The sequence below is a fragment of the Callithrix jacchus genome, chromosome 5 (genome assembly GCF_049354715.1).
Source record: "Callithrix jacchus isolate 240 chromosome 5, calJac240_pri, whole genome shotgun sequence".
Classification (NCBI taxonomy): domain Eukaryota; kingdom Metazoa; phylum Chordata; class Mammalia; order Primates; family Cebidae; genus Callithrix; species Callithrix jacchus.
In genome coordinates, this window is record NC_133506.1 from 119,443,698 (window position 1) to 119,462,038 (window position 18,341).

An 18,341-nucleotide genomic window follows, 5' to 3' on the forward strand; every position below is an offset into this window, starting at 1 on the left:
ACTGCACTCCAGCCTGGGCAACAGTGAGACTCCATCTCAAAAACAAAAAAAAGAAAAGAAAAGTGAAGGGGATAGAGCCCATCAGGGATCATCAAGGTGGGGGACAGGCAGCAGGTTCCTACAGGAAGAAAACCCTAAAACTCCTGGTTCTGGTTGTTCCATTATTTATGACATCTCACTGTCTTGCTCACTGGAGTACAGTGGCTCCATCTCGACTCACTATAATCTCTGTCTCCTGGGTTCAAGCAATTCCCATGACTCAGCCTCCTGAGTAGCTAGGATTATAGGCTCACGCCACCAGGCCTAAGATTTGTATTTTTAGTAGAGACCAGGTTTCACTATGTTGGCCAGGCTGGTCTTGAACTCCTGATCTTAGGTGATCTGCTGGCCTCAGCCTTCCAAAGTGCTGGGATTAAAAGTGTGAGCCACCGTACCTGGTCATCTCATACTTTTAAAATACAGTTTTTGGTGTAAGTTTTACAATATACATTCCATATTTGTCAAGTGATAACTTCTGTGTAACTTATAAAATACACGCAATTCAGGAGGATTGTGCTAAAATACATTTAACCAATGGGAATATGTGGTCAAAGTATTTTGGCAAACAAGGATCAGCAGAATTTTTTTCTGTAAAGGATCAGGTAGGCGATATGTCAGGCTTTGTGGCCATATGGCCTCTGTGGCAGCAACTCAGTTCCGCAGTTCCTCATGAAAGCAACCACAGATAAGAGGTAATTGAGTGGGTGTGGCTTTGTTCCAATAAAACTTTATTTCTGGAGGCTGAAATTTGAATTTCAGAGAAATTTCATGTGTCACGAAATATTATTCCACTTTTGGTTCTTCTCACCCCCCCACCACCCTCCACCAAGCATTAAAGAATGTGGAATCCATTCTTAGCAGCCGGCTGTGGGCTGGATTTGGTCCATGGACCATCGATTCCCAGCTTCTGCTCTAGACCACTGGTTCTCAGTTCTCAGAATTGAGCCTGCTTCAGACTTACTTGGGGAGCTTTTTTCCAAAATGCATATTCCAGGACTCCAGCCCTGATTTTGTAGATTCTCAGAAAGGTCCCAGAACCTGCAGTCTAACAAGGAGCCCAGCTGAGTCAGACATAGGTAGTCTGGAGACCACATTTTTGTTGTTGTTGAGATAAGAATTTTGCTCTTGTTGCCCAGACTAGAGTGCAATGGCTTGATCTTGGCTCACCTCAGCCCCCGCCTCCTGTGTTCAATCGATTCTCATGCCTCAGCCTCCCAAGTAGCTGGGATCACAGGCCTGTGACACCACACCCAGCTAATTTTTGTATTTTTAGTAGAGACAGGGTCTCACCACGTTGGCTAGGCTGGTCTCGCACTCCTGACCTCAAGTCATCCACCTGCCTTGGCCTCCCAAAGTTCTGGGATTACAGGCAGAGCCACTGCCCCAGCCTTACCACTTGCTTTTCTTGTGGCATAGTTCTTGCTGCAGACACTCAATACATGCCTCAAACCCCACCTGAGATACAGGTGCCTGGGACTAGCTATCTTGACTTTTCCCTTGTCCCATATGGACCCAGGGGCTGGGGCTGGGCTGGCCCAGGTGAGGCTAGAGCAGCTGGATCCAGGCACATGAGGTGTGAAGCTGTGGGCCTTATGCCACATGCAGTACCTGGAGGAAGGAGAGTGGGGGCCAGGGTGCCGCAGGGCAGGGTGCCAAGAGGGTCAGACTGCTGAAAGCATGGGGAGTCACTCATGATTCCCCAGGGTCTGGCTCTAGGGCTGAGATCCAGGAGACATGGGCATGCCTGTCTTTGGGAATCTGGCACAGCCCTAGAAAGCCATCTGGACAGTTTTCACACCTGAGGGGAGGAAAGGGCTGGTGTCCAGAGAAGCTGCCCCAAGGAATGGAAGGTGGAGGGAGCCTGGGGCCAGTCAGGATCTGGGTCTACAAGAAACTCCAAGGCTTGTGTCCTGGTCCCACCGTGGGACTCAGCCTGAAAAAGACAAGGTGGATGAATGACCGTTTCTCTCTGGCTCAGTTGGGTAAGAGGACTAGGCTGGGGCTGAGGCTCTCAACACAAAGGGGCCAGTTGACCCTGAGGTTTCTTTCTGGTGGTGGGGGTGGGGCTACCTCTGTCTGATCCTGCTTAGGGCTCTGATGGAGGTGGCAGGGGCTCTGGTTCCCCCAGACTGGCCAAGTCCTCTACCACAGCACCCAAGGGGTCTGGGCAGAGTGCAGCTTCCCACCCCTCCCCAGCTTGGCTGGGTGGGCACCTGCCTCCCCTGCCCTCCTGGCCTCAATGGCTGATGCAGCCAGCCCCAGGCAGGCACAGTCATAGCCCTCGAACAGCATGAGGCCCCACTCAAGACTCCTGAGTGCTGGTGGTCAGGGTGGGGGGCACTGTGGGGCAAGAGGCAAACTTGAGGGGTTGGAGCCTCACATCCTCACCTAGTGGGGTGGTCCTGAGGGGTATGACTTATTTGGGCCTCTGCCCATTTTTGGAATCTGACAAGAGAAGGAGCCCATCTCTAAGACAATGACCCGCCTTCAGGGAGGGTCTGGCATGTTTTGTCTCTAAAGATGGTTCTCAGCAGAGCACCCCAGGCTGCAACTTTTGAGGCATCTTGTACACGAAAGGCAGAATCACCTATTGATTAAGAGCAAGGCTCTGGAATCTGTGATCTTGGGCCACTCCCTTCACTTATCATGGCCTTTGCTTCCTTCTTTCCTGTTACATGGGTCTGCAATCTACCCCTCAGAGGCGCTGAGGAGCTCATGTGAGCCTGTGTCATGAAACACCTAGCACAGCCCTGGCATGCAGTGAGAGTTGGGAGACAGGAGCCGCTGCTGTTACTGTTGACCAGGGAGAAACAGCAGCCCATGCCCCTGCCGCAGGCATATAAAAGTGACCACTTGGCTGGGTGTGGGGACTCACACCTGTAATTCCAGCACTTGGGGTGGTCGAGGCAGGTGGATCACCCAAGGTCATTGTTTGAGACCAGCCTGGCCAACATGATGAAACCCTGTCTCTAATAAAAATGCAAAAAATTAGCTGGGCACGGTGGCGCGTGCCTATAATTCCAGCTACTCAGGAGGCTGAGGCAGGAGAATTGCCTGAACCCAGCAGGTGGAGGTTGCGGTGAGCCGAGATCGCACCATTGCACTCCAGCCTGGGTAACAAGAGCGAAACAAACTCCGTCTCAAAAAAAAAAAAAAAAAAAAAAGCAAAAAATTAGTCCGGTGTGGTGGCTTGTGCCTGTAATCCAGCTACTCAGAAGGTTGAGGCAGGAGAATCGCTTAAACCTGGGAGGCAGAGGTTGCGGTGAGCTGAGATCATGCTGAGATCATTTCTCAAGAAAAATAAAAAGTGACCACTCACTTCGGTCTAATTCTTTAGTTCGAATGACCCTTTTACATCGGTTATTTCATTGCATTCCCCAGCAATCCCTGAGGGAGACACTGGTGTCCCATTTTGCAGAGGTGAAAACTGAGGCGTGGCAAAGTTGGGTAGTTTGTCCAAGGGCACACAGCTGGTGCTTCCGGAGCAAGACCTGGCTTTCTCTATCCAAAGCCATTGGGGAGTCTCCCATCCCAGGATCTTGAGGGTCATGGGAAGGAACTGGGTGGTTTTCGGTGGGGTCCTTCACCCAGTGCCGCCTGACCTTGCAGATAAAATACCATGAAGAGTTTGAGAAGAGCCGAATGGGCCCTAGCGGGGGTGAGGGCATGGAGCCAGAGCGCCGGGACTCCCAGGACAGCAGCAGCTACCGGCGGCCCCTGGAGCAGCAGCAGCCCCACCACGTCCCAACCAGTGCCCCAGGTGAGCACGGGGCCTGCTGGGGCAGATGACCGGAGGCCAGGCCAGTGGCGTGGGGAAGAAGCCAGAGAAGACAGACACGCAGTATACACATACATGCACACCCGCACACACATGTGCGGGGACAGAGGACCTGAGGCCAGGCCAGTGGGGTGGGGAGGAAGCTGGAGAGAGACACACACACACACGTGCACACATATGCACGCACATGCACACAGACATGGAAAGGACTGCTTCCCAAGTTCCATCCAGCATGAGGGCGTGAGCCCCAGGGTCAGACCTGTGCTAGGCCAAGGGGATTGAAGGAGAGGCCCCGGGTATGGGCTCAGAGCCCACCTCCCTGCCCTCTGGGGCTTACATTCCAGTCAGGAGGACAAACAAGAAAGCAGTTAGAAAATAGATATAGAACATAAGGTCAGCGGTGACGCACGCTGTGAATAGAAACACAGCAGGGTGAGGGATGGGCAGACAGTAGCCACATTAGCGGTGGCTCATGCCTGTAATCCCATCACTTTGGGAAGGCTAGGCAGGTGGATTGCTTGAGGTCAGGTAGGATATACCACAGGCAAATGTGCACCTGTGGTCATCAGCCTTTGAGCCGTGGGGCTTGAGCCGGGTTGAGGGTGGGGTAGAAGTGCATGGTGTGGGCTTCTTGGGGGCTCTGGGAGGGGCTGGGTTTGGCAGGACAGTTTCCGAGCCCCGTCTCCTCCCATCTTCCAGTTTACCAGCAGCCCCAGCAGCAGCTGACGGCCCAGTCCTATGGGGGCTACAAGGAGCCTGCAGCCCCAGTCTCCGTACAGCGCAGCGCTCCAGGTGGAGGAGGGGTGAGTAACCCTGGCTGGAGGGGAGAGGCCAGAGGCAGTGGGGCCTCAGGGAAAGCTTGGACGCAGGTCATGGGTTCGCCTGACCTTCACGCCCGCCCCCTGTTGTGTGTGGTGATGAGGATCTCAGCCTGGTGAGCGGAGGGGAGGGTGGTTGGTGTCATGGGCAGAGGCTGGCTGGGGCTGGGGCTCTGTGTTCCAGCCCTGGTGTGCCATGGGCAGGTGGCTCCCCCTGCTCTGGGCAGGGTTTCCTTACCCCAGCTACCTGAGAACACACGAGGCGCCTTTCTGTATGGGGCTTTCCAGCCCTGGGCACTGCTCCCTCAATTCCTGAGGATGCCACCTCACCTCTCAGCTCTCAGGCTGCCCCTGCCTCTGAGGGGCCTCCCCAGCCAGGCCCGTTAAAGCGCGTCACCCTGATGCTTTGCATCATTCAGCCCCCACTGGCTGCCTTCAGAGCACTTTTTCCAACTGCAAAGAGCTCTTTATGTTGGTCACCTTCTCTGTGTCCCCTGCTACGCTGACCCCTGGCAGGGTCCCTCTGGGGTCACCTATTCTGAGCCAGGCCCGGAGCAAGTGAATGAGCTCAGGCAGGAATGGGGACGGGGGTCAGGCTTCCTGAGCCCTCAGAGCTGAAGTCCTGTCTCACCCCACCCATGGGGTGAGCCACCCTTACCAAGCTCCTGGCAGGCTCAGCGCCTCCAGGTTGGGTGCCTGGGAATTCAAAGTAGCTCAGTAGGAGCAGAACAGATACTTAGAGAGAGAAAATTGCATGAGACAGTGGTGGGCTGGACCCTCATGCGCTGGGCACACAAACAGAGGGATGTCAGGACTGCCTGGGGCGCTGTGGGCGCAAGAGCTGGTCTGAAGGAAAGGTTCCTGGCAGCCCAGCCAGTCCTTCCCTCCTCAGTGGGTCTGTCCTGGATGTGTGGGGTCCATCTGAATATAAAGCCACCTCCCTGCCCTCTGGGGCTTACATCCCAGTCAGGAGGACAAACGAGAAAGCAATTAGAAAATAGGTACAGAAGTAAGGTCAGCGGTGACGCACGCTGTGAATAGAAACACAGCAGGGTGAGGGACAGACAGTAGCCGCATTAGCGGTGGCTCATGCCTGTAATCCCAGCACTTTGGGAGGGCTAGGCAGGTGGATTGCTTGAGGTCAGGTGTTCGAGACCAGCCTGGGCAACATGGTGAAACCCCCTGTCTACCAAAAATACAAAAATTACCTGGGTGTGGTGGCATGTGCCTATAATCTGCAATCCCAGCTACTCAGGAAGCTGGGGCAGGAGAATCTCTTGAACCCAAGAGGCAGAGGTTGCAGTGAGCCAAGATCAAATCACTGCACTCCATCCTGGGTGACAGAGCAAGACTCCTTCTCCAAAAAGAAAAAAAAAACGATATAGGCTGGGCATGGTGGCTCACACCTGTTAATCCCAGCACTTTGGGAGGTGGGTGGCTCACCTGAGGTCAGGAGTTCAAAACCAGCCTGGCCAAAATGGTGAAACCCTGTCTCACTAAAAATATAAAATCAGCTGGGTGTGGTGCATGCCTGTAATCCCAGATACTTGGGAGGCTGAGGCAGGAGAATCTGAACCTGGGAGCTGGAGGCTGCAGTGAGCCAAGATCGAACCATTTGCATTTCAGCCTGGGCAACAAGAGGGAAACTCCAGCTTAAGAACACACAAAAAAGACGTGACATTTGAGAAAGTCCTCGATAAACGAAGGAGTGAGCTGAGGACAGCAAGTGCAAAGGCGCTGAGGCAGGGATATTCTAGGAAAGTTCACAGAGCAGCAGGAAGGCCAAACTGATTATGCAGTTAAGGTCCGATTATGCAGGGACTTGTGGGCCCCAGGAAGGCCTCTGGGACCTGTGATCTGTTTAGACCAGTGTAGGGTTTTGGAAGATCACCCTGGCAGCTGTGTTGAGAAGAGGCAGTACTTGAGGGTAGAAGCAGGGAGACCATCAGGAGGCCTTTGGAGGATATAGGCGTGGATGGCAGTGGCTCGGCCCAAGATGAAGGCCGAAGTGGTGATGAGAGAGACTGAGATCACTTCATGAGAGGTGTGGCCACTTATCCTATAGACCTGTTGGTTTTCAAACTGTCCTGTAGAGCCTCAGAGACAAGTCAAGGGCAGTGAAGGTCAGGGGAGGTGGAATGTTGCCTGCATTTCAAAAAGAAATATAGGATTTCTTTTTTTTTCTCTCTCTCCTTTTTTTTAAACTCCATCCTGGTAGTAGGTGACGCTGTGGGATTTTGTGTGCCCTACTGGACATGACCTAGATGATCTAGGGCTTCAGTGGCAGATTTTGACTGAGGCTTGGAAGGTGGAACCTGATAGACACCTCTTTTGTCCCCTGAAGATTTTTCTCCCACGGAAAGGTCTTCGTCCTGAACTTCGAAGTCTTCTCCCAGACTCATCATGGCTTTTTTTTTTTTTTTTTTTTTAATTGAGACGGAGTTTTGCTCTTGTTACCCAGGCTGGAGTGCAATGGTGCAATCTCGGCTCACCACAACCTCCATCTCCTGGGTTCAGGCAATTCTCCTGCCTCAGCCTCCTGAGTAGCCGGGATTACAGGCACATGCCACCATGCCCAGCTAATTTTTTGTATTTTTAGTAGAGACAGGGTTTCACCATGTTGACCAGGATGGTCTCGATCTCTTGACCTCGTGATCTACCTGCCTCGGCCTCCCAAAGTGCTGGAATTACAGGTGTGAGCCACCGCACCCGGCCTCATCATGGCTTCTAAAAGAAACTACTGGTGCGGCAGCGCGCTGTGGCTCACACCTGTAATCCCAGTACTTTGGGAGGCCGAGGCGGATGGAATGCCTGAGGTCAGGAGTTTGAGACCAGCCTGACCAACATGGTGAAACCCTGTCTCTACTAAGAATAGAAAAATTAGCTGGGCCTGGTGGTGCATGCCTATAATCCCAGCTGCTCGGGAGGCTGAGGCAGGAGAATCGCTTGGACCCAGGAGGCGGAGGTTGCAATGATCAAAGATCACGCCATTGCACTCCAGTCTAGGTGACAAGAGCAAGACTCCGTCTCAAAAAAAGAAAGAAAGAAAGAAACTGTTGGTGCTTATAATCATACAAATAATAGCACACAGGGCATGCTTTTTCTTTTTTGAGATAGGATCTTGCACTGTTGCCCAGGCTGGAATGTAGCAGTGGTGCAATCACAGCTCACTGCAGCCTCAACCTCCTGGGTTCAAGTGATCCTCCCACCTCAGCCTCCTGAGTAGCTGAGACTACAGGCATGTACCACTAAGCCCAGCAAATTTCTTATTTTTTGTAGAGATGGGCTCACGCCTAGCACTTTGGGAGGCTGTGGTGGATGGATCACTTGAGGCCAGGAGTTTGAGACCATCCTGGCCAACATGGTGAAACCCTGTCTCTACTAAAAATACAAAAGTTAGCCAGGCATGTTGCCTATAGTCCCAGCTACTTGGGGGGCTGAGGCAGGAGAATCACTTGAACCCAGGAGGCGGGATGTTGCAGTGAGCTGAGATCATGCCGTTGCACTCCAGCCTGGGTGACAAAGCAAGACTCCATCTCAGAAAGAAAAGGGGTCTCACTGTGTTTCCCAGGCTGGTCTCAGACTTCTGGGCTCAAGCAGTTGTCATGCCTTGGCCTCCCAAAGTGCTGGGATTACAGGCATGAGCCACCATGCCTGGCCTGTGGGTCATGTTTAGACACTACTTTGGCATCATGGCTGGTGGACCTTACTGCAGTCCTGTTCAGTGAGGTGGGGCAGAGCCAATGTGACCTCAGTCCCTGCCCTGCCTCTGGCCCTTAGTAACTGCCAAAGCTTATAAAAGATCGACAGCTCTCAGTAAGCAAGCAAGACAAAGAGGTGAGAATCTTTGTAGCAGAGGCTGGGGCCCTATTTCTGAGTTCACTGCTACCCTAGGCTCTGTTCCAGGGTCCTGGAGCGTTAGACCCAGGTGAGCCGGCATCCAGGGCCCTAGGCTGACTGAACTTCCCCCACAGAAGCGGTACCGCGCGGTGTATGACTACAGCGCCGCCGACGAGGACGAAGTCTCCTTCCAGGACGGGGACACCATCGTCAACGTGCAGCAGATCGACGACGGCTGGATGTACGGGACGGTGGAGCGCACCGGTGACACAGGGATGCTGCCGGCCAACTACGTGGAGGCCATCTGAGCCCGCGGTGCCCCCCACCTGTCTTCAGCGCATTCCATGGCATCGCATCCGTCCTGGGTGTGCCCTGTCCATTCTTCAGTGTCTCTGTTTTTTAAACCTGCAACAGCTTGTGATTCCTACCCCTCCTCCAGCTTCTTTTGCCAACTGAAGCCTTCTGCCACTTCTGCGGGCTCCCTCCTCTGGCAGGCATCCCCCTTGACCGACTTCTTGATTTTCTCTCTGGATGGAACAGGCCTGGGCCTCTCTGGGGGTGGGCGAGGCCGGGGTGTGCGGCTGGAATGGGAGACCTGCGGGCCTCTGGGCCTTGCCTGCCTCTCTGTTCTCTCCCTTCACGTCCTTCTGCCCAGCTCCTCACACACCCACACATTCCAGGACTGGGGTGAGCCTGAGACTCCCAGGACCCCAGGGCAGGGGCTCCCCACGTTCCCCAGAGTGGGATCTGTGTGTAGGCTCCTGCGATGGTGACAGGGGTTCCTTTGTTGTGTAGGGACCAGTGCGATGGGCTCTACCTCTCCTTCTCAAAGAGGGGGCTGCTGCCCACCCTGGGTCTCTCCCCACCTTCTCCCTCAGGGGCAGCAGCAGGAGAATGGGGTCCCTGCTGCGGGGTGCCTTCCTCCCCTCCCGGCGCGTTCCTTCGCACACTGTGATTTTGCCCTCCCGCCCACGCAGACCCGTACTGGGCAAAGAGCTCCCCAGGAAGCACAGCTTGGGTCAGGTTCTTGCCTTTCTTAATTTTAGGGACAGCAACCGGAAGGAGGGGAACAGGGAGTTCTCCCCCGCAGCTCCTTTCCCCATACCCACCCCCAGTCTCAAGGGCCCCTGCCTGCCTCCCAGGCTGGAAGCGTGGTCCTGAGGCGTGGGGCAAGGGTGACTTCGGGCCATTTGGTCTTCAGCCTCCCTCAGCCCCCAGGATCTGAGGTAGGCAGCAGCTCCAGCCTGCTTCTCATAGGAAGATGTCTCAGAGCCTTCCGTGGCCTCCCCTCCCCAGCACAATGCCAAGTGGGCCTGGAGCTGCACAGAGCCAGCAGGGACCACTGTATCTCCAAGACCTGGTGTGCAGAGGCAGGAGCATGTATGTCTGCAGGTGTCTGATGTGCAAGTGTGTGAGTGTGAGTGTGAGCGTGAGAGATGGGCAGGGGCATGTCTGTAGATGTCTCTGGGCCTGTGTGTGGCTGGGGGTATGTGCGGTACGAAGAGCCGTCCTCCCCTAAGAGTTTCCTCAGAACCCGCAGCAAGAGGGGAGGGCTCCTGGGGAAGAGAAGTTCCTCCTTCCCCGTATCTTGGAGTGGGGGCAGCCCACCAGTCTGCCCTTTGCAGCGTGCAGGGTGGAAGGTGAGGGGTTGGCGTGGAGTTGCTGGGGCTGCCCCCTCCCGGGGAGGGGAAGGTGGTGCTCTGTCCAGCTCCTGCTCTCTGCTCAGGGGTGGCTGCAACAACCCTGGCCTCACTCGTTTCATCTCTGGTTTTCTTGCCACCCCCTGGAAGTCCCCATCCCATCTTCACCCTGAGCCCAACCAGGTCCCCCTGCTGGGGGAAGGCTCTGTCACTCCAGGCATATTTTCCCCCATCTCCGTGTCTGGGCTGCAGAATAGGGTGCCAGAAGGACCCTGTGTCACCCACAGTGTGTGTCCCTCTGGGGGCTCTTCCCCTAGACCCCTCTCACTTACGTAAAGCTTCCTTGAAGCAAGAAAGAGGGTCCCAGGGCTGCAAAACTGGAAGCACAGCCTCCGGGCCGGGGAGGGGAAGGTGGTGCTCTGTCCAGCTCCTGCTCTCTGCTCAGGGGTGGCTGCAACAACCCTGGCCTCACTCGTTTCATCTCTGGTTTTCTTGCCACCCCCTGGAAGTCCCCATCCCATCTCCACCCTGAGCCCAACCAGGTCCCCCTGCCATTGGCCTCTTCTCCCTGCACTCTTGTACCCACAGGTGAGGGGCAGGACCTGCAGGTTTTGGCCTGTTCAACAGTTAGTCATCGTGGGTGTTTTGTCAACTGCTTGTGAATTGATGTGGGGATACCTGCCCTACATCAGAAGTTGAGGAAAAGACAGTGGGTGAGGAGGCCCTGCCTAACCAGTCCCTTTTCCTTTCTTGGCCTGTCTAGGTGGAGGCAAGTGGAATATCTTATCTTGGGCAGTGTGGGGGCTGGGGGAGGCAGAGGATCCCTTGGGAGTCTTGGGTGGCACTGGTGCATTCTGTTTCCTCTTGATCTCAAAGCACAATGTGGATTTGGAGACCAAAGGCCAGGGACACATCCCCTTAAAGGACCTGAGTTTGGGAGAGGGGTGAGTGCGGGGGAGAAGCAGCAAAAAGCAGCCTGCTGTCACTCGGCTTAATTTTCCTTCCCAGACAAGGCGAGTCAGTCATGGAATCTTGCTGCAGGCCCGCCCTCTACTCTTCCCGTCCTAAAAATAGGGGCCGTCTTCTTACACACCCCCAGAGAGAGGAGGGACCGTCACACTGGTGCTGAGGGACCCAGGGGCTGCTGGGTGCCTGCTTCTTACCAGAACCATCAATCCCTAGTAGAGCACAGAGCCCTGAGGGCTGGGCTGGGCTGGGCTGGGCTGGGCCGGGCCCCTGGTCTTCTCTACAGTTCACAGAGCTCTTTCCACCCATTTAATCCCAGGAGAGATGCATCCAAGCCAGAATGTGAATATAACTTTTGTGGACCAATCATAAGAATAACCAGAAGCCCGGTGGTGACAGAGTGCTTTCTCCCAGCACGGCCTCCTGTTTCCTCCCTCTCGTGTCCCTCCAGGGAAAATGGCTTTATTGCTTAATTTCCAATGCACTTTTGGGCCTTTTTTTATAGCTGGAAAAAACAAAATACCACCCCACAAACCTGTATTTAAAAAGAAACGGAAACGACCAAGTGAAATTTGCCTCTGTCCAGACATTTCATCCGTGTGTGTGTGTCTGTGTGTGTGTGTGCGAAGCCACATCCATCTTTTTATATGGGGTTGTTGTCTCATTTCGGTCTGTGTTGGTCCCCTCCCTCATGGGCTTGTGCTCGGGATCAAACCTTTCTGGCCTGTTATGATTCTGAACATTTGACTTGAACTGCAAGTGAATCTTTCTCCTGGTGACTCAAATAAAAGTATAATTTTTACCTGAAGACTTGGTTTCTTCTCTCTGGCTCTGAGGTGCTGCTGTGTGTGTGTGTGTGTGTGTGTGTGTGTTTGTATATATGTGTATCTAGCAGTGAGGCGCTGCTGCGTGTGTGTGTGTGTGTGTGTGTGTGTGTGTGTGTGTGTGTCGTCTAGGGGGCTGGCTCTGAGGTTCTGAGGTGTGTGTATGTGTAGCTGTGAGTTGCTATGTATGAGTGTATTTAGCCAGGAGGTGTTGCTCTCTTGTGTGTGTGTCCCATCTGCTGGGGGCACTGGCCTATGGCCCTCCTGGGAGCTCTGCTGCCCCTCAGGGAGAGAATGACTTGTCTGGATGCCAAGGGACGGTTTGCTGCTGTCTGACAGGCCCTTGCCCTTTCTCCTTGCTGAGAACTCCCACCAACCTACTTCTGGCTTCCCACCCAATCTCCTCTCTGCCAACTTGGTGATGCTTTGGGAAGCTTCCCTGAGCTCCATCTCCTTACTGTCTCCCTACTCGCCAGAGCCCCTGGGGCAGGCGATGAGTCTAATCATCTCTGAATCTCCTACCTGCCCAGGAGCAGGTGCGGAGCTGTTGAATTAATGAATGAGCTCAGCTGGGGAGCAGTTCTAGCACTCTGCCGCTGCCAGGCAGCGAGCAGGAGCTCTGTGTTTGAGGCATGAGATGACAGAACGCCCCGCAGTGGGACAGGATCTGCATGAAGCTGTGTGTAAGGTGGCCCGGCTGCCCATGGCACTGTTCACAGTGCCTTTGGGATGTGATCTTGAACACACCTCCTTTTATTCCTTCTTCCTGGCAACCCTGTGAGAGAAATAACTGCTTATGGAGGTGGGACTCACTGAGGCCCAGAAAGGCAGAGCAGATTGGTGACAGTCCACAGTGTGGCAGAGCAGGGCCTGAGACCCCCCCCACGTGGCGCTCCTGGTCTGGTGCTGTGCCGTCTGGCCGGGGCAGGCCATGTGCCTGTGTCCTTGGCAGGCCTCAGATGTGTGTCTCTTGAGCTCCACATTTTGCTCCATGTGCCCAGGGTCTGTGACTGGCCAGAAGGCTGGGCGGCCTCCCCTCTTGCTCAGTGGGCTTGGGAAGAGGACAGAGGCAGAAAGGGGAATCTGGCCCCACTCGGTGCTGCCCATCAGCCTCAGGTCCAGCCGCTCAATTGCATTTCCTCTTGGGGCTCAGAACGAAAGCACTCTCCAGCCTCAGAATCACAGCAGGGTGGAGAGGAGGAGGGCTCTCCTGAGCTAAGCGTGAGGCGGCCAGAGTCAGCCCAGCTGGGGCTGGGTGGGGAGCACTTGAGGTGGCCCTGGGTGGTTATTTAGAGACAGCACTGACTCCTACTCCCCTCCAGGGGTGCAGGCAGCCTGATACTTTCCCAATAGAAGGAAGTTAGTTGGCAAGCTTGCCTCACGGCCCACCCCACTCCCCAGGAGGCTCCATTCACCCTCAGAGCTACTTGACAGAGTAGTCTTTTTGAGGGCACTGCTGCCGGGTCTCCACTCCCTGCTCACAGAAAGCTCTGCCTCCTGGGATTGGCCAGTGGGAGGAGTTTCTGGACCCCCTTCTGGCAGTGGCCTAAGTTCCTGAGGTCTAGCATTATGAGGGGGTTACCAATACCAAACCCCCAGGCCTTTCAAAAAATACTATTTGGGGTAGGGGCCAAGGAGACTAGGCCTCAATGTCCTAGGGAATTTTTAAAAATTAATAGGAAATAATTGAGGCTTATGAAAAGGCACAAGACATAACTGAGTTTAAAACATTATAAAGCCAGGCTCATGGCTCATGCCTGTAATATCAGCACTTTGGGAGGCCAAGGCAGGTGGATCGCTTAAGCTCAGGAGTTTGAGAGCAGCCTGGGCAACACCACAAGACTCTGTGTTGGTTTGTTTGTTTTTTAATTTTTTTATTGCATTTTAGGTTTTGGGGTACATGTGAAGAACATGCAAGATAGTTGCATAGGTACACACGTGGCACCGTGATTTGCTGCCTTCCTCCCCTTCACCTATATCTGGCATTTCTCCCCATGCTATCTCTCCCCAACTCCTTGTGTCCATGTGTTCTCATTGTTCATCACCCGCCTGAGTGAGAACATGCGGTATTTGATTTTCTGTTCTTGCATCAGTTTGCTGATATCCAGAATTTACAAAGAACTAAAACAGATTTACAAGAAAAAAAGCCCATACTGGCCAGGCTGGTCTCAAACTCCTGACCTCATGATCCACCCACCTCGGCCTCCCAAAGTGCTGGGATTACAAGCGTGAGCCACCATGTCCAGCCTCAAGACCCTATCTTTACAAAAACTATAAAAATTAGCCAGATCTGGTGGTGTGTGCCTGTAGTCCCTGCTACTTGGGAGGCTGAGGCAGGAGGATTGCTTGTGTCAGGGAGGTTGAGTTGGCAGTGAGCTATGGTTGCGTCACTGCACTCCAGTCTGGGCGATGGAGTGATTTTTTTTTTTATTTGAGATGGAGTCCTGGTCTGTTGCCTAGGCTGGAGTGCTGTGGTGCGATCTTGGCTCACAGCAACCTCTGCTTCCTGGGTTCAAGCGATTCTCCTGTCTCAGCCTCTCCAGTAGCTGAGATTACAGGCATTGGCCACCATACCTGGCTAGTTAGGATGGGGTTTCACCGTCTTGGCCAGGCTGGTCTCCAACTCCTGACCTCAAGTGATCTGCCCGCCTTGGCCTCCCAAGGTGCTGGGATTACAGGTGTGAGCCACTGCACCCAGCCGTGATTTTTTTTTAACTATTGTCTTTTCCCCGTTAGAAGAAACCACTGGAATTTTTTTTTTTTTTTCAGGGATGGCCCTTGAGAATTCTTCAGTGTCCTCTCTGGATAACACTATGCTGAGCTTTTGGAAGAGGACACCAAAGAAAACAAAAGTAGGCTCGGCGCTGTGGCTCACACCTGCAATCCCAGCACTTTGGGAGGCCAAGGTGGGAGGATCGCTTTAGTCCAGGAGTTTGAGACCAGCCTGAGCAAGGTGGCAAGACCCCGTCTCTACAGAAAAAGGAAGAAGAAAGAAGGAAAACAGAACAATGGGTAATGACTGCAAAGAAGATGAAGGAGTGGGTGGAGGAGAGGTTTCTGGTGCAGGTCCTAAAAGTGGAGCACTGCAGGCTGAGCCGCGCAGGTGGGGTGCAGGGGCCTTCCGGACCAACAGGGGGAGCAGTGTGGGACAGGAGGAAGAATGTGGACTTTGGAGTCTGCATGCCTAGTTTTGAATCTTGGTCTCTGACATTTTTATTTTTTATTTTTGAGACGGAGCCTCCCTCTGTCGCCCAGGCTGCAGTGCAATGGTGCGGTCTCGGCTCACTGCAACCTCCACCTCCCGGGTTCAAGCAATTCTCCAGCCTCAGCCTCGCGAGTAGCTGGGATTACAGGCACCCGTCACCACGCCCAGCTAATTTTTTTTTTTTTTTTTTTTTTTTTTGAGACAGAGTCTTGCTCTGTCGCCCAGGCTGAAGTGCAGTGCACAATCTCGGCTCACTGCAACCTACACCTCCCTGGTTCAAGCAATTCTCTGCCTCAGCCTCCTGAGTAGCTGGGATTATAGGCACCTGCCACCACGTCCGGCTAAGTTTTGTATTTTTAGTAGAGATGGGGTTTCACCATCTTGGCCAGGCTGGTCTTGAACTTGACGTCGTGATCCACCTACCTCGGTCTCCCAAAGGGCTGGGATTACAGGCGTGAGCCAGCGTGCCCGGCCGGTCTCTGACAGTTCTAAATTCTGAAGCATTAGGTAAGTTTCTGACTATCTCTGAGCCCCATCTATGAAAGACTCCTAGGGTGGTTGAAATTGCACCATGTGTGCAATATCCGGCCCAATGTAGGAAACGTATAAAATGTTAGCGCCATCCCCGGGGGAAGCCCACTGAGACCCACATGAGACCTTTGTCTGTGTCTCCCCATAATGAGACCTTTAGAACTTACCAATGGCGCACCCAATACCCAACCAGTATTTTTCTGAGATAATCTGCCCGAGGTGTGTGAGAGGAAAGCGAAGAAAGGAAGTCAGGGGGATTCATTCCCGGGGGTGCTGGGTAGAGATTCTGTCTCCTCCTACAACCATAGCATGCAGGCTCCATTTAGATACAACGGGGTGGGATTGGGTTCCTGGGGAGAAATTGAGCTCCTTTGGTTCTGCGTTTCTGCGGGGTCTAAATCTGGCAGCTCCTTGGCTATCAACCCCCAGGCTTTGTGATTGGTTGGCTGTGGTTGGCGGGAGGGGGAGCGGGTGGAAGCTGCTGGTGGAGCCGCAGCATCCTTTAGTCTCAGGCCCCCAGGAGGGGGAGGGGAAAGAACCGGGGCTGAGCCGTGGAAGGAAGAGGAGCCATTTCTCTCCACCGACTGCAACCTCCGTGCTCACAGCTCACGTTTCACCAGAATCCAGGGGCCAGGTCGGCCTAGGAATCCACAATGCTGGATATTTTCATCCTGATGTTCTTTGCCATCATAGGCCTTGTCATTCTGTCCTACATTATCTATCTGCTCTAGTGGCCTGGAGCTGCGGCGGCTGGAGCCTGCTGGGGAACAGCTCAGAGGGAGGGATGGAGCTGAACGACGGAGCACCCTGCTTGCTGACGCACCAGTGGATTTTTGCTTCTGGATGTTATCTCGGGTATTGATTCAAAAAAAAGAAAGAAAGAAAAGAGAGTTTGCTTTCCTATTTTTTTCTCAGACCACTCTGAAAAGATTACGAAATGCCAGGTTCTTTCTTTGGGTCCTAATTTAAAATAAGAGTTTAAAAATTAAAAATAAAATCCACAATGCAAAGGATTTTTAGGTAGAATGGGTTGGGAGTGATGGGTGTGGCGGGGAGGGAATATTATTTCCTAATTTCTTCTTCAAGTTAGGTGCTCACAGCCCAAGTTGTCTATTTTCTTCCAGTAATTAAAGGTAAAGCACATCTTTGCATGTGAGCATAGTTGCAGCACAGTTGTTTACAACTATGCTTGTATAATTGCATTACTTAATAATTGACTCATTCTTATTTGAGGGTGAGATAGCAAATAAATTTTACTTGGGGTGGGGTTTTGGGGGAGATGTCCATTTTTTCCCAACTGTGGGATTTGGTGGAGAGGAGGGAGGAACTCCTGGTGCGTGGGAGCTGATACCTTTGCAGCTGTCCCCATCTGAGCCTTTTTTGTTTCTGGGTTTCTTACAGATCCTGGTCTCCAGTCCAACAAGAGGCCTCTCATCCACAGCAGTGCTCCCGCTGCCCAGCAGACCTCTTCCAGAGCCTTCCAGACATGGCTGACCCCTGGCACGCAAGGGGCTTTTTGAGCTGAGAGGCACTTGGCTGGGACATGAGGAATTCATGGACATGGCTGGCAGATACTGCATGTGTTTGAGCTGTAGTTAGAGGGGATTGAGAATACAGAAAGTTGAAATGGAGACTCATTAAAGTTACAGTGGAGAACTGCCCAAAAATTCATTTTGAATTAAGGAAACTTCAATTCATGTTAAGCTTCCTTCTATCTAAATGCAACTGCATATTCCACTCGAATATGTTCCTTTCTTCTCACACACAGGGCCCCTTTGTTAAACTCATGGTCAAGTTCAAGTTGTCTATCTTCATCTATGAAGTAGTCACTTTATCACTGTCTGTCCAGATTGCACAATGTAGGGTTTTGTGGTTTCTCTTGTCTCACTAACCAGCCAGAAGGAACTTGTCATTTGAGTTTTTAAAATTTATCAGTTCTTTCCACCTTAACCCACTTGTATCCCAGTTTTTCATTTAAAGGGAGAAATGGTTATATAGTCCTCATCTTTGCACCTGACTGAATTGTAAATTACAGAAACAAGATGGCTATACTTATTTAGGAAAAATCTCTTACCCCAAAATGAGTGTGTGTGTGTGTGTGTGTGTGTGTGTATGTGTGTTTTAATTGTCAAAGATTTTTTCTGAAAGAAAACTCCATATAGTTCTCTGACTCATTAGAGTTGAAGAAACTATGTATTTCAGGATTCTGAGTAGAACTGGCCTGCAAATCTGGGGTGTTTATTCCTTTTACAAGTCTATCATAATTGTTCTATATTTGATTTTCCCTTCTAGCTTAAAATAAACAAGGAGAGCCAGGCGAGGTGGGTCATGCCTGTCCAACATGGTGAAACCCCATCTCTACTAAAAATACAAAAATTAGCCGGGCGTGGTGGCAGGCGCCTGTAGTCCCAGCTACTCAGGTGGCTGAGGCTGAAGAATCGCTTGAACCTGGGAGGCAGAGGTTGTAGTGAGCTGAGATCGTGTCACTGCACTCCAGCTTGGGAGACATAGCGAGACTCTGTCTCAAATAAAATAAAATAAAATGAAAAATAAATAAGGAGAAAGCTTAAATTAATAGTTTTTAGTAATAACATTGTGTCCAATTTCCATGTTTTAAAAGAAAAATTGAGGCATTATATGTCACAGTTAAAATGGAAAAGTTGGGCTTAAAACTTACAGACAAGGCCGGGTGCAGTGGCT

At 52.5% G+C, this 18,341-nt stretch overlaps 1 protein-coding gene and 1 long non-coding RNA gene across 4 annotated transcripts in view; both read left to right on the top strand.

Moving 5' to 3' along the window:
- The window catches only part of LASP1 (LIM and SH3 protein 1), a 92,156-nt gene extending 80,267 nt beyond the window's left edge, over positions 1-11,889 (top strand). For both annotated transcript variants that reach the window (XM_035303304.3, XM_003733017.6), the window contains exons 5-7: positions 3,649-3,799; positions 4,517-4,620; positions 8,610-11,889. In XM_035303304.3, the coding sequence (XP_035159195.1) occupies positions 3,649-3,799; positions 4,517-4,620; positions 8,610-8,783 (429 nt within the window). In that variant the 3' untranslated portion in view covers positions 8,784-11,889. The remainder of the gene's footprint in view (positions 1-3,648; positions 3,800-4,516; positions 4,621-8,609) is intronic.
- Positions 11,890-15,316: 3,427 nt separating this feature from the next.
- On the top strand, positions 15,317-18,195 carry LOC103793309 (uncharacterized). 2 transcript variants are annotated; one of them, XR_013535914.1, is made up of 3 exons: positions 15,317-15,617; positions 16,373-16,496; positions 17,043-18,195. It is a non-coding gene; the product is annotated as an uncharacterized LOC103793309 (long non-coding RNA). The 2 variants fall into 2 exon arrangements; XR_013535915.1 differs by lacking the exon at positions 15,317-15,617 and adding an exon at positions 16,146-16,275.
- The last annotated feature ends 146 nt before the right edge of the window (positions 18,196-18,341 follow it).